Here is a 21897-nt window from a genome sequence, read left to right as displayed (position 1 = left end):
AAAAAATGAACTCTGTGAAGTTTGCTGTGGGTGGGGTTTATTCAGTGATTATAATTTAGACTGTAGACATACTGTTCAATCTGGCAACCCTGTTACTGCTGCAAAGTTTACTCTGTGCAAGCTCTGCACATACCTTGGACTTTTTGTGCCTATATTTTAAAGTCAAGGTAAGTGAAAAATGCTTGGCTGCACATATTTTAAAAAATTATCTTATTTAAAATAATCTTGGTTAATATGTAATTATTGTTTTTGTAGGTTTTTCATTGTTTTCAAATTCTTATATTTTTAGATGTTACTTTGAATAGCATGACATGATCAGTCTTGTTCTAATTCTTGTGCTTTACACAAACAGCCACACACGCACACATACATTGTATGCATTTAAATGTCCTTCCAGTTAAAATAAGTATTTGTTACTTTGTAAATATCTTTAAATGGCATTGAAATAGTGGCAATAATTTTATGCCACACCCAAACCCACACCCTGTTCAAAGTGCAATGTTTAAAACAACATGCAATGCAATGTTATCATATCATTCAAATGGAGGAGATATTTAGCCTCAAGTCATACAATTCAACAAACAAGACAATACCCTGAGAATATACACTATATAGATACCTGGGGCTTATATTCCAGTGTGAATTGTTTGCTCTGAGCCATATTTCGTGTTACTTCTCAGTACTCTCAGGAATATTTGTAATAGATTTGTTGTGTAACACTATTTTCTGTGTTAAACAGTTACAATTCAGAACAAACATGTAAACTTGATGGAGAAATTATTGGGGCTGGCCAGAATGTGTTACTACATTTTCCAAAGAAGAACTTCGACGTGACTTGCATTTTGTTTTCCTTTATCTTTTTTCCTAGAGATTGGTGCAGTGTTTATTGCACCACATTAAATCTGACCATAAATTGAAAATATATAATGACCCATAAGGTAAAGTCTGTCAACTTCAGGATGGAAAGAGTAACTTGTTAGGCACATCATACCACTACAGCACTGATTGCATATTCCTAACAGTGAACAACTTACAATTATACAATTCCCCTTAAATGTGACTTGCATTTATAAAAATAAGCTCATATATTCAGCACGTGAGGATTGAGGGCCTTGCTCATGGGATCAGCATTGGTAGCTTGGCAGTTCTGGTATTTGAACTTGCACTCTTTTGCTCAGTGGTTCAAGATCTCAACCACTGAGTTACCATTTCCCTGGTTATGCTTCAACAATGGTTCATCTGGAAATGTTTTGTGTCTACCATAAAAATAATTTGAGGGAAATTGAGCCTTGCCATCAGCATGCAGATGTCATTTACCACTATGGTGATGCAGTTTGTAGCAGATTTGATTAGTTAGTTACTAAGTCAATTAATAAATAAATTGGCAAATGAAGGAGTTGTTAATTAATCTCTGTGAATTCTTAAACACATTGGTTTATGGTTTTGATGATGATATCTTGATGATGATAAGAATTACAGGTGTGTAATTTTAGCTTCAATCTTTGTTGTATCGTACACAGAAAACTGAAACTGAACCACTGCTTATTTGCACAGCCAACTCCCACACAATCCACCCCTTTTTTAACATTATCAACATTAACCAAACAGAGTGACTATTACAAACATATCACACAATGCTAAAAGGACTATGATCTGTTAATCTATGTTCTATTAATACCATAAAGCCTTGTGGAAAATTACTTATGGCAAGTAATATTACAAAAAAAGAAGCAAATTTTGTGCTTAGTGAATACTTAAAGTTTGAAGACTGACACTGACAAATTTTTTCATTTATATGTCAGTGCAGAGAACGGTCTTAAATAAAGGTTTACTTCATGTCTGGACAATTGGTCAAGTCCTGCAAAAGGGTTAAAGAAATTTTTAGCAGAGTAAAGTTTGATGAGTGCTTGGAGGCAAGTGTGGACAGGCCAATTTTTGGCTCTGTAAACAAGTATTTATGTTTTAAGCCTAACGTAAGCAGCTACAGGAAGCCAGTGAATGGAACATGGCAATTGGGTCTTGTGGGAGACTTGTGGGGGCATAAACAGCTGCATGCTAACTTTCCAGTGTGATTAGTGACATAAGTGACTCTTTTGCACAACATTTAGTTTACATTTTTTGTTACTGTTCACTTTACGTTTCTTACACAATGCAGTGTGCAATATACAACAGGTTTAATGGCGGCGCTATTTTGTGTTTTGTGTATTTGTCTTGCACTGTCCTGTATTGTCTTTCACTGTTGTTTGTTGTCTTTGCACTGTTTGCACCAGGTTGCACACGATGCACTTACTAGTATTTAGCCCTGTGTTTTCTGTTTTCTGTGATTGTTGTTCTATGTAGAACCAGGGTTCAGGAGGAACGTTGTTTTATTTCTCTGTGTAATGCGTCAGCTATATATGGTTGAAATGACAATAAAAGCTTCTTGACTTGATTAGACTTGACTTGAAAAATGTTTGCTGCTTGTTCAGAACCACATTAAGGTTTTTTGCATTGTCAGAGAGTATGATTCTACCATTATCTAGGGATGATAAGATCTTGAGATGGTATGCATCTCTGGGGATGAAGAAACATGAGTGTCTTAGGAAGAAAAGGAAAGAATGAGCAGTGTCTCAACACAGCAGTGGTATAAAAACTATGTGGGGATTTGCCTTTCAGTGTATATAGGAAACAAATAAAGAAAGAAGTGTGAGCTATGAGCCTTGTGTGGAACCAGAAGAGTGTATACAAAGAGAGCAGGTATACAAAAATCTTATACAAAAAACAGATGAACCTGATCCAAAAAACATTAAGATAAGTCAGGGTGTGTTGACAGACTGTCTGATCTACCTGCTCATGTAGCTGTTAATGAGAAGTTTCAGGTTTTGTTGTGCAACATTATAGCCAGGTTATTTAAGATTCTGGGATCATCCTATGTGAGAAAGAAAGATAAACACGAGACAGTAGTTGCTAACATCTGAAGTGTCTAATGCAGGGGTCACCAACATGGTGCCCACAGGCACCAGGTTGCCTGCAGGGACCACATGAGTCGCCCGCGGGCCTTTTTTTGTTTAAATAATAGCTGTTTCCTACCTTGGGAAATCATTGTAGATAATTATTGTGAGAAATCATTAACATGATCAGTGTCTTCACATAGATGAATATCATTAATTAATAATAATAAAATATAATTAAAGATAAATTGAGAAAATTTGTTATTTCAGAAGTGTGTATCAAACTGGTAGCCCTTCACATTAATCGGTACCCAAGAAGTAGCTCTCAGTTTCAAAAAGGTTGGTGACCCCTGGACTTATGTGTCTGAAGTGGCTTTCTATAATGGGTATAACGATGGGTTACTTAACGTAATCCCGGATTCTTTGATGACAGAGTGAGGTGTTTTACTATGGGGAATCGCTTTGGGCGTGACCAACTACGGAAGCTCTTATGACACCACGTCATACAGACAGGTCGACCTTGACAGACAGGTCGACCTGAGATCAGGCTCCGCCCCACCTTTATCCCTCAGGTCGACCCCTCCTAACATCATTGCAGCGAGATTTCTTCCCGTCCAAGTGCAAGGAGGGAAGTGCTGGTGAAACACCTCACTCTGTTATCAAAGAACCTGGGATTACGTTAAGTAACCCATCTTTCTTTTTCTAACTTCGCTCGGTGTTTCACTATGGGAGATATAGACAGCTCCCGGATTGCACAAGCCAATCACATGGGCTCAGAGCATCTGGCACTCAGCACCAGACACATCCAGTCTATAAAACTCAGACACAGGATGACTCAGACACATCCAGTCTATAAAACCGCACAAAGGTGTGTGGCATAGCCCAGCCAGCCGCCGCACAAATTTCCTGAACAGAAACTCCCTTAAGTAGGGCCCATGATGTCACCATCCCTCTAGTAGAGTGGGCCCTCAGACCCGCAGGTGCCTGCGAACCACAACATTCATACGCTATAAATATAGCCTCCACAATTCAGCGGGACAGCCGTTGTCTCTGTCTTTGTGAGGGGTAGCCCAAGACTCAAACAGCTGGTCAGATTTCCTGAAACCGCTGTTCTCTTGACATACGTATGGAGGGCCCGCACTGGGCACAAGGAACCCAATCCCTCCTCCTCCTGAGGTGGGTGGAAAGCTGAAAGTTCCGTAACGGAACATCTATAAGAAGAATCCACCACTTTAGGTACAAACGCCGGGTTAGGGCGAAAGGAAACTTTTGTGAGCCCAGGGGCAAACTGTAAACAGGACAGACTGACAGACAGGGCTTGCAGCTCGCTCACACGCTTAGCAGTCACTAGAGCCACAAGCAGCGCCGTTTTAAGAGAAAGAAATTTCAGCCCTACGCCATCCACCCGCTCGAAGGGGTGATGAGAAAGGGCTTCCAAAACCAAAGATAGGTCCCACTGAGGCACTAACCGCCGAGACACCGGCCTCTTATGGCGTGCACCTTTCATAAACCGGCTAATCAAAGGGTGCCGTCCCGCAGGTTCGTTATTAAACCCGACACGACACGCAGAAATAGCCGCTAGATACACCTTCAAAGTAGAAAAAGCTTTCCCTCTATCCAATAAAATCCTGGAGAAAGCACAAAATGTCTCCCACAGAACACTGGAAGGAGACAATGTGACCACGGCCACACCACTCCTCAAAAAAAAAATGTATTGTCATAAAGCGTGCGAGTAGACGGGGCCCTAGCACTCTGGATAGTGTGTATAACCGATTAGGGTCAACCTGCCACAAGTTCCACCTCTCACGGGCCAGGCCCAGAGAGCAATCCTGTCCTGGTGCGGATGATTATTCTCCCCGCCTGCCTGGGACAGAAGGTCCCTCCGTGGAGGGAGCGGCCACGGTTGATCTGACAGTAGCTGAACTATTTCTGCGATCCAGTGTCTGGATGCCCAACGTGGAGCTATCAGAATCAGTGACAAGCTGAGTTCTCTGACCCTGGCCAGGGTGGGGAAAATCAAGCTCAGTGGAGGGAAAGCGTAGAGAAGAACGTTTGGCCACGGGTGGGCTAACACATCCACACCCAATGGTGCATCTTCGTCTCTTAGAGAAAAGAACCGAGGACACTGAGCGTTTTCTTGCGAGGCGTAGAGATCTACGGCAGCCCGGCCGTATCTCTGCCATATCTGCTCCACCACCTGGGTGTGCAGTTTCCATTCCCCGTACAGGGGGATTCCCCTGGACAACAGATCCGCACCCTTGTTCCATATGCCTGGAACATGAGTCGCTCTGATGGACAAAAAACGTTCACAGCTCTGCCCATAAGGGTCGCAGCCCAGCCTGCCAAAGACGCGTCCGTCATCATAGTAACCCTCGACGACACCGCCCCCAAGGGAATCCCCGACCGAAGTGTCGCGGGACGTCCCCATTGGCGGAGCGCTGAGACGCAAGCATGTGTTATTTTGACCGGCCGATTGAGATGACGTCGGGGACATAAGCGCAACCGCGCGACCCATCTCTGAAAATCTCTCATCATGAGAAGTCCCAGACGCACCACAGAAATCACTGAGGCCATTAAACCCAGCATTCGTAGGCATTCTTCGGAACGGGACCATAGTCCCCGCCCAAAAATGGGATGCGATTCTCCTCTCTGTCAGCGTGACTTGATAGGAGAGGGAATCTATACTGAGCCCTAGATATTCCGCGCACTGCGCAGGACACAAACGGCTCTTTTCCCTGTTTATTCTCAAACCCAGGTCGCAGAGATGTGTGACTACGCTCTCCGCATCTCTGATCGCTTGCTCTCTTGACGAGGAGCATATTAGATAATCGTCTATATAAGACAAAATCCGAACCCCGCTGTTTCTTAACGGCAAAAGTGCCGCCTCCACACACTTGCTGAAAGTCCTCGGAGCGAGAGACAGTCCGAAGGGAATGGTTTGAAACTCTTAGGCAGTGCTTCTGTGCGCAAACCTCAAATATTTTCTGTGTGACGGGTAAACGTCTATGTGAAAAAGATGCGGTTCCTCTCTTCGGGATCACAAAGTACCGGGAGTAAAAACCCTGATGGCTTTCTGCCTCCGGAACAACTCTGATTGGCCTTTTGCTCAAAAGAGAGTAGATCTCGGTCGCTAGGACGTGAGCCGACTCCCCTTCGGCCACCGAGACCAACACACCGTTGAATCTGGGTGGTTTCATTGTGAATTGAAGCTTGTAACCCCGTGAAATCGTGCTTAAGACCCACGAAGGAACAGCGCATGCGCGACACTGGACGAGGCGCGCAGAAAGAGAACCCCTGCGTACACAACTCTGGTCGCGCGTTGATGACGTCACAACCGTCGCCGCGCTGGGCTCCGCTGGTAGAGCGAGCGCGCCCTCCAGTGGTAAAACTGGGGGGGTGCACGCTGAATTCTTAAGATTTTCGCACACTATCGCCCTCGGCTAATCGCCTGGATGCGAAAGTGCCACATTTATTGTGTTTTTTATTTTTGAACACATCCCCCTTAGCCCGTGGCTTGGATGCGATGATGCATTCTTTATTGCGCAATCGTCCGAACTGACGTGCGAGTGAACAAATGTCGTGAGTGCTTGGTGACACTGAACATTTTCCCTCATTCCTCGAAACCGAGGAGAAACTATAGAGGAAGCCCTACAGAACTTAGAACTGGGCTGCGTTCTCTTCTCCTTTTCTTCACCAGCGAAGAAAGGAGGATAGGAGAACATTCGCGTGTCAGGTCGCACGCTTCTTCTTCCACTCCTCGGGGTGGGGCGGACGGTTTTTAGCCGCCACGGCCACAAATGAATGCTTTCCCCACGGTCCCGAGCCATCCGATCTCGGGCGTTGACCAGCTTGCTGTCCGCCGAGAGCCGATCTTGTGCTCCTCACGTTCATCAGTCTCCCTCTCGCAGCCGCGGCAAAACCCCGTCGCACTGGCTGAGGGGGCGTGTTCTGAGACAGCTTACGAGGTAAACAGAGGTTGAATGCTTCGTCCTCCTGTTTCCTGAGAGTACTGATTTCTCTCATCTTCTCTAGAGCTGGACCGAACAGACCTTTAGCGGGGTCGTAGGCAGCATCCATGACTTTCGCTTTCTGTGTGTCACCCAAGCCTGACAGGTTAAGCCACAACGCTCTCTCACCTGACACAGCCAAGCCCATCACGCGGCCGCAGCCCTGAACTGCGCCTCGTGAAGAGCGGAGAATTAGGTCGTTCACCACACAGATCTCGTCCCAAAGTACCGGGTTAGGTACTCCCGTGTCGAGCTGTCGTCCCATTTCCTCTAAAATCTCCGCCTGGTACGCGGACAGCAAAGTCACCGCGTTTAGTGAGCACACTGACTGCGCTGCATATTTATACATCCCCTGATGGATGGACGCCGTCAATCTCTCGATTTTCCCAGGCAGCGCAATTTGAGAGGAGGCGGATATCGAACGCCAGTTCGGATGGAGGTGATAAGCCACCGAAGGCTCCACAGCTGGGGGTCCGGCCAACCCCAGCTCCTCCATCCCTTGAATTTCCAGCTTGGAGCACCCTTTTGCGGGAAGCTTGCTCTTGAAGGGGCTAGACCAGTAACGAGACATCTCCTTCATGCAAGCTGGCATGGCGGGCAGGAGCTGTCTAGCAGCGGGTTGAGCAGGCGGCAGCCTTTTCCCGTCGTAAAGGTCTCTCACCGCTCCCTCCGCGTCCTGGGCCGCGGGCCAAGCTAGTCCTTGCTTCGCTGCGGCTCGTTTGCATACCTCGTGCAGGTTACCTTCAGCCTGTGAGGTTGCATCGCCCGCGCTCTGGGGTCTCGACTGTTGGGCCGGGAAGGGGCCACTGTCGTCCTCATCCTCGTCCTCCATATCCAAGTCGAGGAGGTCTGAGTTTGCATCTGCGTCCTCGTCGCACAGTTGTTCCTCATCCACCGCGAGGAGGTTATCAAACAGAGGTGGCATGACCAGCGATTCGGCCTTCATCAGGTCTGCCCAGCTCGTGGTAGCTGGCGGCGCCGGACAGACACGGTCCTTTTGGTTAGCCACTGCTACTCTCAGCCGTCTCTCCAAATGTTTCACCGGCATCGACGCGCAGTGCGCGCATGCTTGCGGGTCCGCGAGCGACGTCTGAGCGTGCTTCGGGCCCATGCACGTGATGCACATCGGGTGAGGGTCCCTGCACGAGTTGGTTGCTCCACATGATGATGGACACGGGCGGGATGCAACCTCCCTGAACTTCGACTCATTTCCTTTGGTGGGGGGGGATGTGATCGTCGACATGGCTGAGTACGGGGAATATTAGACTCGTCACAACACGTTAGTCTGCCGATGTTCGCAGGGTAGTCAGCCCTCTGAACGCTTCGCCTTGACGCGCTAAGCCTTTAATAGCTTGACGCTACTACGTCCCTACCGTGTAACTTAATACCCAGCAGGTTGGAATAGGAATAGCTCGCCTCGACGCGGACGCTATTCCGTGACGTCGCTCAGAACGATTCCGTATGACTGACCTCCCGTTCGGTGGCGGAATCCAATGACGGCCTGCACGATGAACAGTTAAGCGAAACCAGCTGAGAACTGGAAGTGCTGAGGGAGCTTAGTGTAGTCCCTCACGGGAAGAAAGCGTGAATGATGTTAGGAGGGATCGAGCTGAGGGATAAAGGTGGGGCGGAGCCTGATCTCAGGTCGACCTGTCTGTCAAGACAGACGTGGTGTCATAAGAGCTTCCGTAGTTGGTCACGCCCAAAGCGATTCCCCATAGTGAAACACCGAGCGAAGTTAGAAAAAGAACCTTTGTCACTACTGAAGTGACAAAATGGTCAGAAATAATCTGGAGCAAAGGGAAGATTGTGTTCTGTTGCAAAAGGAAAAGCAGAGAATGCAGTGAAGAAACAAGGATTTGAGATTTGCAAATGCTGAAATGGTACACTATGATGTTGCATAAATATTTATAAAAAAAAAAAACATTTAAATCCTGTGAATATTATATCATCACATTGTCCAGAATCTAGTCTAGGCTATTAATAATTTTATTTATAGCACAATTCTGGAAATAAACTGAATAGAACATTGGATAGAAATTGAAAAATGAAAAAATGTGCTTTATATACAACATTGTAGCTTCGGTTTATTCTTGGTTATACAAAACCCATCATATTCAGTTTTACTTCTAGCTAATGTATCTCTTTATATGTATTTTCTTTCCAAACCAGGACAATGGTTCGGGCTAAGTTTTGGACGCTCCGTCAGCACTTTGTGGGTTTTCCCAAGGACAGTGACTTTGAACTGAAAGAAGAGGACCTGCCGGAACCACAAGATGGAGGTCTCTGGCACAAAATAAATCAAATATGACATTAACAAGTATATCAAATATCATATTCATAGTAACTATTATTGTATGCATTCAAACTCATGCTCAGTAGCTTCTTTCTCATGGTAACAGTATTTTTATGGTCAGAATACATACAGTAGCTAACAAAAGTGAGTACACCTCTCACTTTTCAGCAACCATTGTAGTAGATCTTCTCAAGGCACAATACTATAGAAATGACATTTAGGCGTATTTTAGAGTAGTAAATATGCAGGTTGTAGAGCAGTATAGATTGAATGTCCTCTAAAAAGAACTCACCGTACAGGTTTTATTGTCAAAATAGCTGCCAACAAAACTGAGTACACCCAACAGCAGTAACAGCTTTATGTCATGTAACCGTGCAAAGCCACATGTCCTGTTCTTCATGTTCATGTTTTTGTCTGCTTGACAGGACCATACAAATTTGTGTATTGTGCATTAGTGCAGTCAGAATTTGTTGCTTTGAGTACAATTCTCTCATACTGACCATTAGATGTTCAACATGACACCTCATGGCAAAGAACTCCATCAGGATTTGAGAATTAAAACTGTTGCTCTCCTCAAAGATGGCCGAGGCTATAAGAAGATTGGTAACACCCGGAAACTGAGTTACACTACAGTGGTCAGGGTCATACAGAGGTTTTCCAATACGGGTTCCACTCGGAACAGACCTCGCATGGGTCCATCAAAGAAGTTGTTGTCCAAAGAGTCCTTGTGCACATCAGGTGCAGAAGCTGCTTCATATGAAAACAGACATGAGTGCTGCAGCATTGCTTTAAGGTTGCAGAAGTGGTGTTCAAACCATACGTCACACACCACAACAAGTCGGTTTGCATGGTGTCGTCCCAGAAGGAAGCCTCTTCTAAAGCTGGCTCACAAGAAAGCCCACAAACAGTTTGCTGAAGACGACCTGTCCAAGAGCATGAATTACTGGAACCATTTCTGTGGTCTGATAAGGCTAAGATAAACTTGTTTGGCTCAGATGGTGTCCAGCATGTGTGACGACACCCTGGTGAGGAGTACCAAGAAAATTGCTTGCTTACAGTCAAGCATGGTGGTGGTAGCATCATGACCTGGGGCTGCATGATGCTGCTGGTACTGGGGAGCTGCAGGGTCATTTATGGAAAAATTCATGACATTCTGATGCAGAACATGATGCCCTTTGCTGCAGAAACTGGGCCGAACAACAGTTTTCCAACATAATAACAACCCTAAACACACCGCCAAGATGACAACTGCCTTGCTGCGGAAACTGATGGTGAAGGTGATGGAGCGGCCATGTATGTCTCCAGACCTCAAGCGGAAGGGTGGAGAAGCACCATGTGTGTAACATCCAGCAGCTCTGTGATGTAATTATGGAGGAGTGGTAGAGGATCCCATCAACAATTCTGCCGCTCTGGTGAATTCCATGCCCAGGAGGATTAAGGCAGTGCTAGAGAACAATGGTGCACACACAAAATATTGACACAGTTTTGACATGTTCGCTTAGGGTGTACTCACTTTTGTTGCCAGCTACTTTGACAATAATGGCTGTATGTTGAGTTATTTTCTTAGTAAATCTATACTGCTATACAAGCTGGACATTGACAACTATGAAATATATCCAAGTTTCATTTCTGTAGTATTGTCCCTTGAGAAGATCTACTACACTGGTTCACTTAAGATACTGTAAATTATCTAATGGATGAGGTGTAATGAATAAGGCACGCCACAGGGTGTCAGCATTTTCCCAATAAATAGGCAAATTTATTTTCATACTCAGTAAAGCATTACTGTGGAATTAGCTGTCCTTGGCGAAAGGCATTGTTAATTTAGTGAACAATTAGATGAATAATTAAAATCAGAAATGTTAAGATATGCTACAGTGCTGCACCTTCAATGAATTAGAGACATCCTGCTTTGTTTCTCATTCAAGTGATGTGGCCATTCAATAGCAGGAGTCCCTAATGTACCCGTAATTTACATTACCATTTAGCAGAATCCCTTGTCCAGAGCGACGTACAAAGTGCTTGCATAGCTACGTAGATAGACAAAAAAACTTATATTTCAGGAATATATAAGTCTACTACAATGTATAGTGAATAACAAGCCTCCACAATTTTTTTTTTAAATTTTAATTCTTAACATTTTTCTTATAATTAAAAAATTATCATCATATAATACCTGCTTTGTTTCTTGTATAAGAATTGTATGTCGACAAGCATGGCACAATAATGATATTTTGTGTTGTAAAAATTATATAATATTTTAATTATACCATAAATGTTATTTCAGAAGTACTGCTGGAGGCAGTTTTCCTAAGTGTGGATCCATATATGAGGTAATATTACGTCCATATTACTTGCATTGATATAAGTATTTAGTATACACTTCTGTATTTTCAGTAATGTCATTCGTTCACAGGCCGTACAGTAGAACTCGCATGAAGGAAGGAGATACAATGATTGGAACCCAAGTGTCCAAGTAGGATTTTATCTGATACCAGTGTATATTACTTGTGTGCACACACAAATATGAAAACTGAACATTTAAGAAAAGAATTATCTGTATATTGAAACACTTTTAAATTCTTTAAAAAAAAACTAGAAGAGGAATAGGAAGAGATTTCAATTAGAAATGTCCAATCAAGGGTTTAATGATTGTAAATTCCACTTCTAACTTATGTACACCAAATTGCTTACTACAGTAGTTGTACTGCTTTTATATTTAGCACTGTTGTACAGTATTATTTACAGCTATGATAATCCCTTACGTAACTAAAACAGACTCTGTCAGTCCCATGAGTATACTGATAACATGTAATGAATAGCTGTGGTCCAGCAAATATTTAAATCATCTAGCCCAAATACAGCTAAAACACTGGACCTGTAATGCCAATGATTCAAAAGCCAAACGTTATGTTATAAACTTTAATACATTCATTTCTTATTCTATTTATTTCTGTAAAGCTGTTTTGGGACTGTTGTTAAAGCGCTATACAAATAACATTGAATGAAATTGGATGTAAACACTGCAGATATTGGTGGCTTGTATTCGAAAAAGTCTTCTGGTGCTCTTGCTTATGGGATGAGCCCGAAATTAAACAGAAACCCAGACCAACAGATTAAACAGATAAAACAATGCACACATACAGACATATTTCTGTATCCAACACTTTATTTCTTCTATTTCCCTGACAAATCACCAGGTATTACATCTATTTTATTTGTAGACTGCTGAAGCCTATTGTGTGTAGTTAGTACTGTGTAAAAGTAAAAAAAAATTTTTAACACTTATTAACAGTATTAGAATAATGCAAATTGGTTCGTTTCACATTTAAATATTTAGCATTGTCAATCATCAATGTAGTAGATACATCGCTGCAGTCAGACTTTCTATTGTCCATTTCTTTAATTAATAAAGAATTTTAACACAGCACACCTTTTCTCTTGACTTTTAGGGTGGTGCAGAGCAGAAATCCTAACTATCCCATCGGCAGTTATGTGGTTGCAAACTGTGGCTGGAGGACACACACTCTGTCTGATGGCTCTGACCTCAGGCTGATTCACCCTGACTGGCCAAAAGAGCTGCCGCTTTCCCTGACTCTCGGGGGTATCGGCATGCCAGGGTATGTTTACAGTCGATCATGACTACAGGAAAAGCTGATTAAATGTCTTTAAGAAATAGAGGAGAAATAAAAAGTGATCCCCATTAAAAATTTTCAGTCAAGATCTTAATGATTGTAAATTCACCTCTGACTGATGTACTACATAAGTTCTATTATCAGAATCAGAATTAGAAATAGCTTTAATAACATGTATACTAACACACGCAAGGAATTTGACTTGGCGTCAGAAGCTTCCAGTGCAAGAGAAGTACAGACATAATGTAGCAGGTATAACATTATATAAGTACATGTACTACAGTACATGTACTTATATGTTGTACTAACAGTTGTACTGCTCTTACATTTAGCACTGTTGTATATTTGGCTGCTGTGATAATTCCTTATGTAACCAAAACAGACTATATCTGTCAGTCCCATGAGAATACTGATAACGTGTATCCTGCTCCTCCAAGTGTTTAAATCGCCTAGCCCAAATACAGCTAAAACACTCACTGATTCAGAAACCAAACCTGACATTATAAACTTGAATAAATTAATGTATTAATTGAAACAAAAGCTAATTAAATAGCTTTATGTTTAATTTCTCTGCACAGACTGACTGCCCTCTATGGTCTTGAGGAGGTCTGTGAGATCAAGGCCGGAGAAACTCTTCTGATTAATGCTGCAGCCGGAGCAGTGGGCTCTGTGGCTGGACAAATCGCCAAAATCAAGGTAATTCTTTATGAGGAACCTATTCAGAATATAAATCTGGTTACTTAATACTACTAAATATTCAGTTATTCCATTGTCTAGACTTGGTCCAAGACTTGTCAATTCATCATTTTTATTTATTTGTTTGTTCAAAAATAAACATTATTTGAAAAAGGAAGTGCATGTTTGAGATGTCTTTCATTCCACAGGGTTGCAGGGTGGTGGGCTGTGCAGGCTCAGATGAGAAGGTTTCCTATCTCAAGGAGCTTGGCTTTGACTATGCCTTCAACTACAAGACTATCAGCTCACTGAAAGACACGCTCCAAGAGGCAGCCCCACAAGGATATGACTGCTACTTTGAGAATGTAAGCGTAATATTCTGATGCATCTAAACATCTTGAAACCAGTTTACAACAATAGAAAGTTATACATGTTATGGACAAAAGTATTGAGACACCTGACCATCCATATCTATTACCCAAACTGTTACCACAAATCTGGAGATACACAATTGTAAGTGACCTAAACCTGGTTTATATGGGTTGGGGTGAAAGATCTTGCATGGCCGGCTATAGAGCTCTGCTTCAACCTTGCTGAACACCTTCGGGTTAATTTAGGAATGCTGACTGCACCCAGGGATTGTGCAGTATTCATGATACATGTATTTCAACTACGTATCTCAAATATAAAATAGGATTTTGTCATTTGTATTTGATTGGGTTAATGAAAATGGCTTCATATTTTGTATCAAAATACTTAAGTGTTTTGTATTTTTGTAGTTTTAAAATACGGTAAAATACTTTGTAAGAAATCTACATGATGACATCATGAAAATTGCAGCCTCTGATTGGTGCCTACTCAGTAATTTGACAGACTTTTTAAGATCAGAACAGAAAATTGATCCATATGGAATAGTGTGAAATGGTGAAGGCAACAAACGTGCAGGCTGCCAGCTCTCAAATAGCTGTCCAATGATCAATAAATAAATAATTGATTGCCGAATATTGTACCCTAATTAAAGTATCTGTTGAATAGAATCATGATTTTGCATACCATTGCATGAATGACTTCCTGACACATAATATATTATTATATTTATGATTAACAATCAAATTATTAATTAGTTAGAAACTAGTTGTTATGAACGCAGGTGCCATCAGTCTTCTTATGAATGACTTGTTTGTTATTGAATCAGTGTTGCTGATGTAAAGGAGCCTTTCGTTACTAAACACCAAGTAACTAAATTAGGATACAATTATGATTCATTCACAAACTGTTAAACATTAAACTGTTAGTTACTTTAAAACCAACCTTCATCTGGAAGATCACAGGGATTATGTATGTAAATATTTGATCTGTTAACTGGTTGCATATGTCAGATTTATTGCATGACTTGGCCAGAGAAAAGTAAATCTAGTAGAACATCTTACCAGAAGAGTGGGAAGAAAATGAGGACTAAATATGGCATGGGATTTCCAAAATTTCAAAATTTTTGAATGTACAAATCTTATGATCAGGTGTCCACAAACTTTTGTCTATAAAGTGTATATTACTGACTTGAACTATCATTAAAGTAGTTAAAACTAAAGTAAAAACTAATGTTAACATACTAACCAAAAATTATTTACTCAAGTTTTTAGAAATCACTTTCATTCATTAAAGTTATGAATAGAGGTTAATTTAGAAGATTGTGTGGTATCATACAGAACAGTGAAAGACAGATGCAAGTGCAGGTTCTTTATTTAGAGGGAAAATGTTACAACACAAAAGAAACAATACACTGCCTGTGTGGCCAAGGAAATAGGAACTATAAGCTGAAACGTAAAGACACTGTGTGAGATTTGAGGTGAGACTGAAATGAATTTGCACATTAATAGTTTAACACAAACTAACACGACATGCTTTGATGATGTCCACTGGTTTTACTGTGTAGTCCTGTATGTCTCTGCATAATCCTGACCTACAGTATGGCTTATTTGGTTTAACGTATGTTATTTGTATTTATCCAAAGGTTCAGATTTAATATTGGTAACTAATACAAGGCATGATGTTAAAAAAAAAATGTGAATGTGAAAATCTGTAAATAGAAATATGACCTAGCCTAGGATCCTCTGTTTGCAGGTAGGTGGGGAGTTCAGCAGTGTTGTGTTGCCACAGATGAGGGACTTTGGCAGGATCGCTGTCTGTGGGAGCATCTCTACGTATAACGACACTGATTTACAGACAGGTACACAGTATTGTTAACCAGTGTAGCGCAAAATGCGAAAGGATTTATTAGTAGTCTTACTGAAATCATTAGTCTGAGTTTACATTATCAAGGTGAGGATGAGTATTAAACTTGTTCAAGTTAAGGTTTTATTCCTGCAGCGATACATTTTGTAGTGATTTATAATAAATTATACACAAATACTTTGCAGAGGAACCTATTTGAATAGCTGAATTCATTATCTGAAAGCACTTATTATGCAAAACTTAAAAGTATGTTAAGGTATGACGAGACTGATAACAGTTAGATTCTAATGAATTCTCAGTTCTGATTGGGGAGAGCTGTTGTGTTTTATAAGACAGGGCACTATTAAAATAAGGTAAACTACAAACTATTATATGGGACACATGGACAATAATCAAAATGTGTTGAAAAATTTTATTAGGTTAGTATTTTATCACATGCGATGTTGTGTGTTTCAGGGCCGTATGTTCATGCTCATATGATCTTTAAGCAGCTACGTATGGAAGGATTTTTGGTATATCGATGGAAGCACAAAGACCAAGACTCAATTAAGAGGCTCCTGAACTGGGTAAAAGAGGTGAGAGAGAGTGAGAGTGAGAGTGAGAGTGAGAGTGAGAGTGAGAGAGAGAGAGAGAGAGAGAGAGAGAGAGAGAGAGAGAGAGAGAGCGAGCATCTGGCTACCAGACAATACTGAAAGACTTCAAAGGGATGCTGCCTAATTATAGTATAGATCCCATTATAACCCATCTCATTTCCATTCTCATGAATTTTGCAGTGGGTTTCAAAGCAGCTGATTAACATGTTATTGAATAGGACCTAATGAAATGCCACTGAACACGATCAGTGTTACAGAGGAGAATCAAAGAGACACACCAAAGGATAGGTGTGCGGCTCGATATGTTAAATCTCTTACATATACAGTACATATGTGAAATCTGTATAATTTACAACCATTTATTTCATGCCACACTTAAGATATTGAGGACATCTGTCATGCTGTGTGCATTTATTGTGAGAGGGGATTAAAGTTTTCTGAGCTCGGTGTGCATTTGATGCCAATTCATTTTGTTTGTTTGTTTTGTTTTTATCATGAACTGAAATGAGTGACAAACTGAGTTATCAAAGGCAGGAAGTTGTAAAATGACTTATGTAAAACCATGAGTGTTTTTGATATGTTGTACTGGAGTGTTGACTACACACCATACACACAGTAGTAATGATAAGTACAATATACAGAAGTGTCGTTTTTGTTTGGATTAATGCATACAAATTATAGACAGTGTGAAACCTTGTCAGAACAATGAACACTGTTCTTTAAAAGTGATTCCCTTAATCAGAAAAAAGCAAGTGAGTTTGAAAGCCGATTTTACCATTAGGATTTTATCCTTATTAAACCATATAGTGAGTCTGTTTGGCCCATAGATAAGGAAATGATTTATCATATCATGCATGTGTTCCCTTTCAGGAACACTTTGGTTAGCCTCGCGTTGTTCATGCTCTGAATCATGTGTAAAATCCGGCCAATAGGCAGTCGTGTGGTTATTGACAAGCGATGTTGTGTAAACCAGGAAGCTACAAAGGAGCGCGATGGCAGCGACATTAGCTTCTGTTGTTCAGGTAAGCGCTTTGTGTGTGAATCTGTGCAGCAATGGCTAAGAAGCAAACAAACTTTTGCATGTGTGTCCCTCCTTGCCCCCATTTTATTATGGGGACACACACATAAGCTTTCTGTTGTTTGCTTGGGAGTAGAGCATGTTTAATCGGCTCTCTAGAGAGACGATTGTCAGTGCTGTAGCCGCACGGCAATCCGCACTCTCCGTAATCTCCGCTCCCCGAGATCACTCTTCGAGGAGAGTGATCTCCCTCGCAGCTCAGGCCCCGCTCTCGATGAGGTGAAGCGGGGCCGAAGGTCGCAGGCTCGCAGGCCGACCTAGCAAAAGGCATGGAGTTGGATGAGACCTCTCCAGCCTCTCCTGTTCGGCCAAACTTCCATTCCCCGGGAAAAGCACTTGCTTCTCATCTCATTATATGGTGCTCGTACCTCCTTAACACCACCAGGGGGCCAGACAGCTCTCCCACAAGATGTGCCTCAAAGCGCAGTCTTTCTCCACCGGGTGACTCCTTCCGTCCCCACTGGTCCAGCGGCTCTGGGAGGGTCAGAGACCAGCCTTGAGAGGCTTGTTCCCCTAAAAGATTTCCTGGCAGCTTGGGAAGGCCTGCCAGACGTATCTCGGTGGGTCCTGCACACAGTAGAACAGGGCTACTGGATTCAGTTCGGGTCCCCTCCTCCCCGGTTCAACAGGTTATGTCCTACTGTGGTGGGACACAAGCAGGCTCTGGTCCTGGAACAGGAAGTGTGCACCCTCCTAAGGAAAGGGGCCATCGAGGTGGTTCCTCTCAGTCAGAGAGGCTACTACAGCCAGTACTTCGTTGTTCCGAAGAAGGATGGCGGAATGCGGCTGATCCTATATCTGCGCTCCTTGAACCGCTCACTCAGGAGGCTCAGATTTTGTCTCAGATCAAGTACGAGGACTGGTTTGTCATGATAGATCTAAGGGACGTCTATTTCCACATAGCCATCCTTCCTCCTCACAGGAGGTTTCTGAGGTTTGCTTTCGGGGGCGAAGCTTACCAATATTGGGTCCTCCCGTTCAGCCTAGCACTCTCACAACACACCTTCACCAAGTGCTTGAATGCGGCTCTAGCCCCGCTGCGGCTTCAGGGCATCCGCATTCTAAATTATTTCGATAATTGGTTGGTATTAGCTCGATCAAAGCTTCAGACGGTCCATCATCGAGATGTCATTCTCGCCCACATGAAGGAATTGGGGTTAAGACTAAACACAAAGAAGAGTGTGCTTTCCCGAGTACAGAGAACCACCTTCTTGGGCGTATTGTGGGACTCGACCGTGTTGTGGGCACAATTTGTCTCCTGCCTGGATTGAAGTCATCCTCACTGCAGTTAAGAAAGTAAAAGCAGGCCATTTACTTACTATGAAGCAGTTTCAGAGGCTGCTCAGTCTCATAGCGGCAGTGTCCAGTGTGATCCCACTTGGCCTCCTCCATTTATGACCCCTCCAGTGGTGGTTCTCCTGAAGAGGCAATCTGTTCCTTACTATTAAGGTAACGCGGCGAAGGCCTTAGAAGTATGAAAAGAACATACTTTTCTGTCTCAAGGCCCTGTCCTGGGAGCTCCTTGTTGTTGCGTAACGCTAACGACGGACGCATCCCTCACGGGGAAGGGAGCGGGCATGAGTGGGACAAGTCACATCTTTCATTGCACATAAACTGCCTCGAGACTTTGCACTGTCCCCTCTGGTTCTCTCTCTCTCTCACCAGCCCCATTGGGGCTGGACGCCATGGTGCAGATGTGGCCAAGGCTATGTCTGTACGCCTGCTTCCAGGAGTTCTGGAGAGAATCTGCCAGGAAGGAGCTTGTCTCCTCTGTAAAGTGCTTTCAACGCGGCTTGAGTTCCTAATAGGGAACGTAACTAGGTTACGTATGTAACCCTGATTCCCTGAGGGAACAAGAGCTGCGTCAATGGGCCATACTCCCTGCATCCCTGCAGTGCTTAACTTCTCCTTTTTCAGAAGCTGATGTCGCTGCCATCTCGCTCCTATTTTTTTTAGCTTACTGGTTTGTGCGACGTCACCCGTAAATGAGGTCATGGGTGCCTATTGGCGGGATTTTACACATAATTCCGTGCGTGAACAACTCGGGGCGTTCCCAAAGCAATTTCGACGTAGCTCTCGTTCCCTCAGGGAACTACATTTACATTTACATTTGTGCCATTTAGCAGACCCCCTCACCAGAGCGACGTACAAAAGTGCTTGTGAGCTTACATACATAACCTGGTGACGTTTGCATTAAAGCTTCCCTGGACAGGGACATATGGATATAAACCATATCAGGAAAATAAATACAGTGGAACCCAGTTATGTCGATGTCCTAGGGGGTCGCCAAAAGCATCGAGGTAACCGATGATCGAGATAAACAAAAATCATTCTATGCTTTTGCTCATCCCACGTTCCGCGCCGCCAAGCGCGGCTTTCGCCTCCCGTTCATCGCATAACATTTGACAACAAAAGGCATATGTGCACTAACTAACAGCAGAGATTCACCAGTATACAATACAACACCTGTAGCAGCTGTAAGGCGTGATTTTTCTGCCACTTCCGCGAGTTCTTCTGCGGCTGCACCGAGATAACCGACGTTAAATGGCAAATTTTTCCCCCCTTGTGCTCGAGATACTTAGAAGATGCTTAGAAAAAGAATTTGGCGGTTCCACTTCAAAAACGTCGACTTAATAGGGTTTTCGAGTTAACCGAGGGCGAGATAACCGGGTTCCACTGTAAATGGCACTCCCTTCTTAACAGTGCCTTTATTTTTCTTTACATTTTTTTTCACTGGTCTGTGTTTTTGATTCTGCTCAGTACTTGGAGGTCCCACAATCTCAGACTCTAAAGTAAATTTTCAACATTCAATACACACAGCATTGAAGGTGCTTATCTCATTTTCAATACTCAATACACACAACATAGCAGAACTCTATCTCATTTAATATAACATCAAAACTATATTTTCAGAAAGCCATACGATCCTTTAGAAAGGCAGACATACAAATGTACACTGTCTGAAACTAGTACTGGAAAATTATTATTTAAAAAAATTATTATAATTTTATAGTATATTTTTTATTTATGATTTAATTTTTATGATCAAGATCAACATTTGCAGGTGTTTCTGACATTTCACACACACACACACACACACACACACACACACACACACACACACACACACACACACACAAACTCATGAGTCATGCAGCTCTCATTTCTTCCAGAAAGCATGCAAATATTTTCTTGCTTTTTTTTTTATCACATTTCAGAAACATGTCCAGAGCTGAGCTGAAATACACTAACTGATCGAAGTATTTTAAATAAGAACCAGAGGTAGCTGAGAAGGGTATAAAGTGGAAATGTGGAAATGAATGCATACAATGCAGACAGGAGTATAAACATTAGCACTAGACTCAAATAGGAAACAAAGGTAATATGCTTCAATGACCAAGCAACAAGAAACAGAGCATTAAATCAAAGCATAAATATTCACTTAGATACAAGGAAGGGTACACAAAAGCAGGCTAGACTTAATGTGACTATATGCAAAGAAACTGGTGTGAAAATAAACACAAGCATCGGCAATGATTAGGCATAGTAAACGAGATGGACCAAAGTCAGAGTTCATGTCTCCAAGAAGGTTAAAGCTGTTCCTGTCAATTTTTTTACTTCACAATGTATTTTACAGAGCAGGTGCCTATGACATTTTTTTTTTATGTCGATCTCTTGTCTTTGTTCTGTTGTTCCAGGGAAAGCTCCAGTGCAGAGAACATATCACCAAAGGTTTCGAGAACATGCCTGGTGCATTCATGGCAATGCTCAAGGGAGCCAACACTGGCAAAGCAGTAATAAAAGTATAATAGGAGCGAATGCTTACTCACAAATTATACTCATGTTAAAAAATTCCACATTTTATCATCTATAATCATTTAGACGTGGCACAACGGTGTAAAAGTTATTAAACATTTCACTACAAAATTTGTTGATGAAAGGAGAGTGTGGTTTGAGCTATCAGGAAAACCACTCTTTACGTCTGTAGTGAGGAGGAAGTCATTTCACAATGTGTGAACTTTGAGATGTATGAGTTATACCAAACTAATTTGGGTTTCAACTGCATGATGTGACCTGTATCTGCATGATCTTTTGCTCAAAATTACATTATTAAACATTTTTAAGCACTGTACTACTGTATATCTGAGTTCACGGCAGCTTTTTAAATGTTTAATATTGTTACATTGCAGTTGGGTAATAGGCCCCCCCAGACACTAAGATATTTTTTTACTGTTTTAAGAATAACTGATTCATAAAGCAATTCATAGACTATTTTAGAACATTTTCAGCATCATAAACAGTCTCCTTTTCCTTACGACTGAGGTCTGTTTCCTCATTAAAATGTTTACTTGAATATGAAATGATTTCTTGCGGTTTCCAACAAAAGCACTAAGAGACCCCCCCATGTGTTTGTATTCATGCATGACTAGAAAGGCTCCATGGTCCATCAC

General features: G+C 42.3%; 1 protein-coding gene across 2 annotated transcripts; it reads left to right on the top strand.

The window, feature by feature from the left end:
- Window positions 1-41: 41 nt before the first annotated feature.
- On the top strand, window positions 42-21499 carry LOC310724577 (prostaglandin reductase 1-like). 2 transcript variants are annotated; one of them, XM_083538812.1, is made up of 10 exons: window positions 42-167; window positions 9110-9219; window positions 11521-11566; window positions 11650-11709; window positions 12686-12853; window positions 13447-13564; window positions 13753-13908; window positions 15665-15770; window positions 16232-16350; window positions 21145-21499. In XM_083538812.1, exons 2-10 carry the CDS (start codon window positions 9114-9116, stop codon window positions 21253-21255), a joined length of 990 nt encoding a protein of 329 aa, XP_083394938.1. In that variant the 5' UTR covers window positions 42-167; window positions 9110-9113; the 3' UTR covers window positions 21256-21499. The 2 variants fall into 2 exon arrangements, with proteins under 2 accessions (XP_083394938.1, XP_083394939.1); XM_083538813.1 differs by lacking the exon at window positions 42-167 and adding an exon at window positions 3185-3269.
- Window positions 21500-21897: the final 398 nt, after the last annotated feature.

The sequence above is a fragment of the Silurus aristotelis genome, assembly GCF_946808225.1.
Source record: "Silurus aristotelis genome assembly, chromosome: 4".
Taxonomy (NCBI): domain Eukaryota; kingdom Metazoa; phylum Chordata; class Actinopteri; order Siluriformes; family Siluridae; genus Silurus; species Silurus aristotelis.
This window is presented reverse-complemented; position numbering and strand designations above follow the sequence as displayed.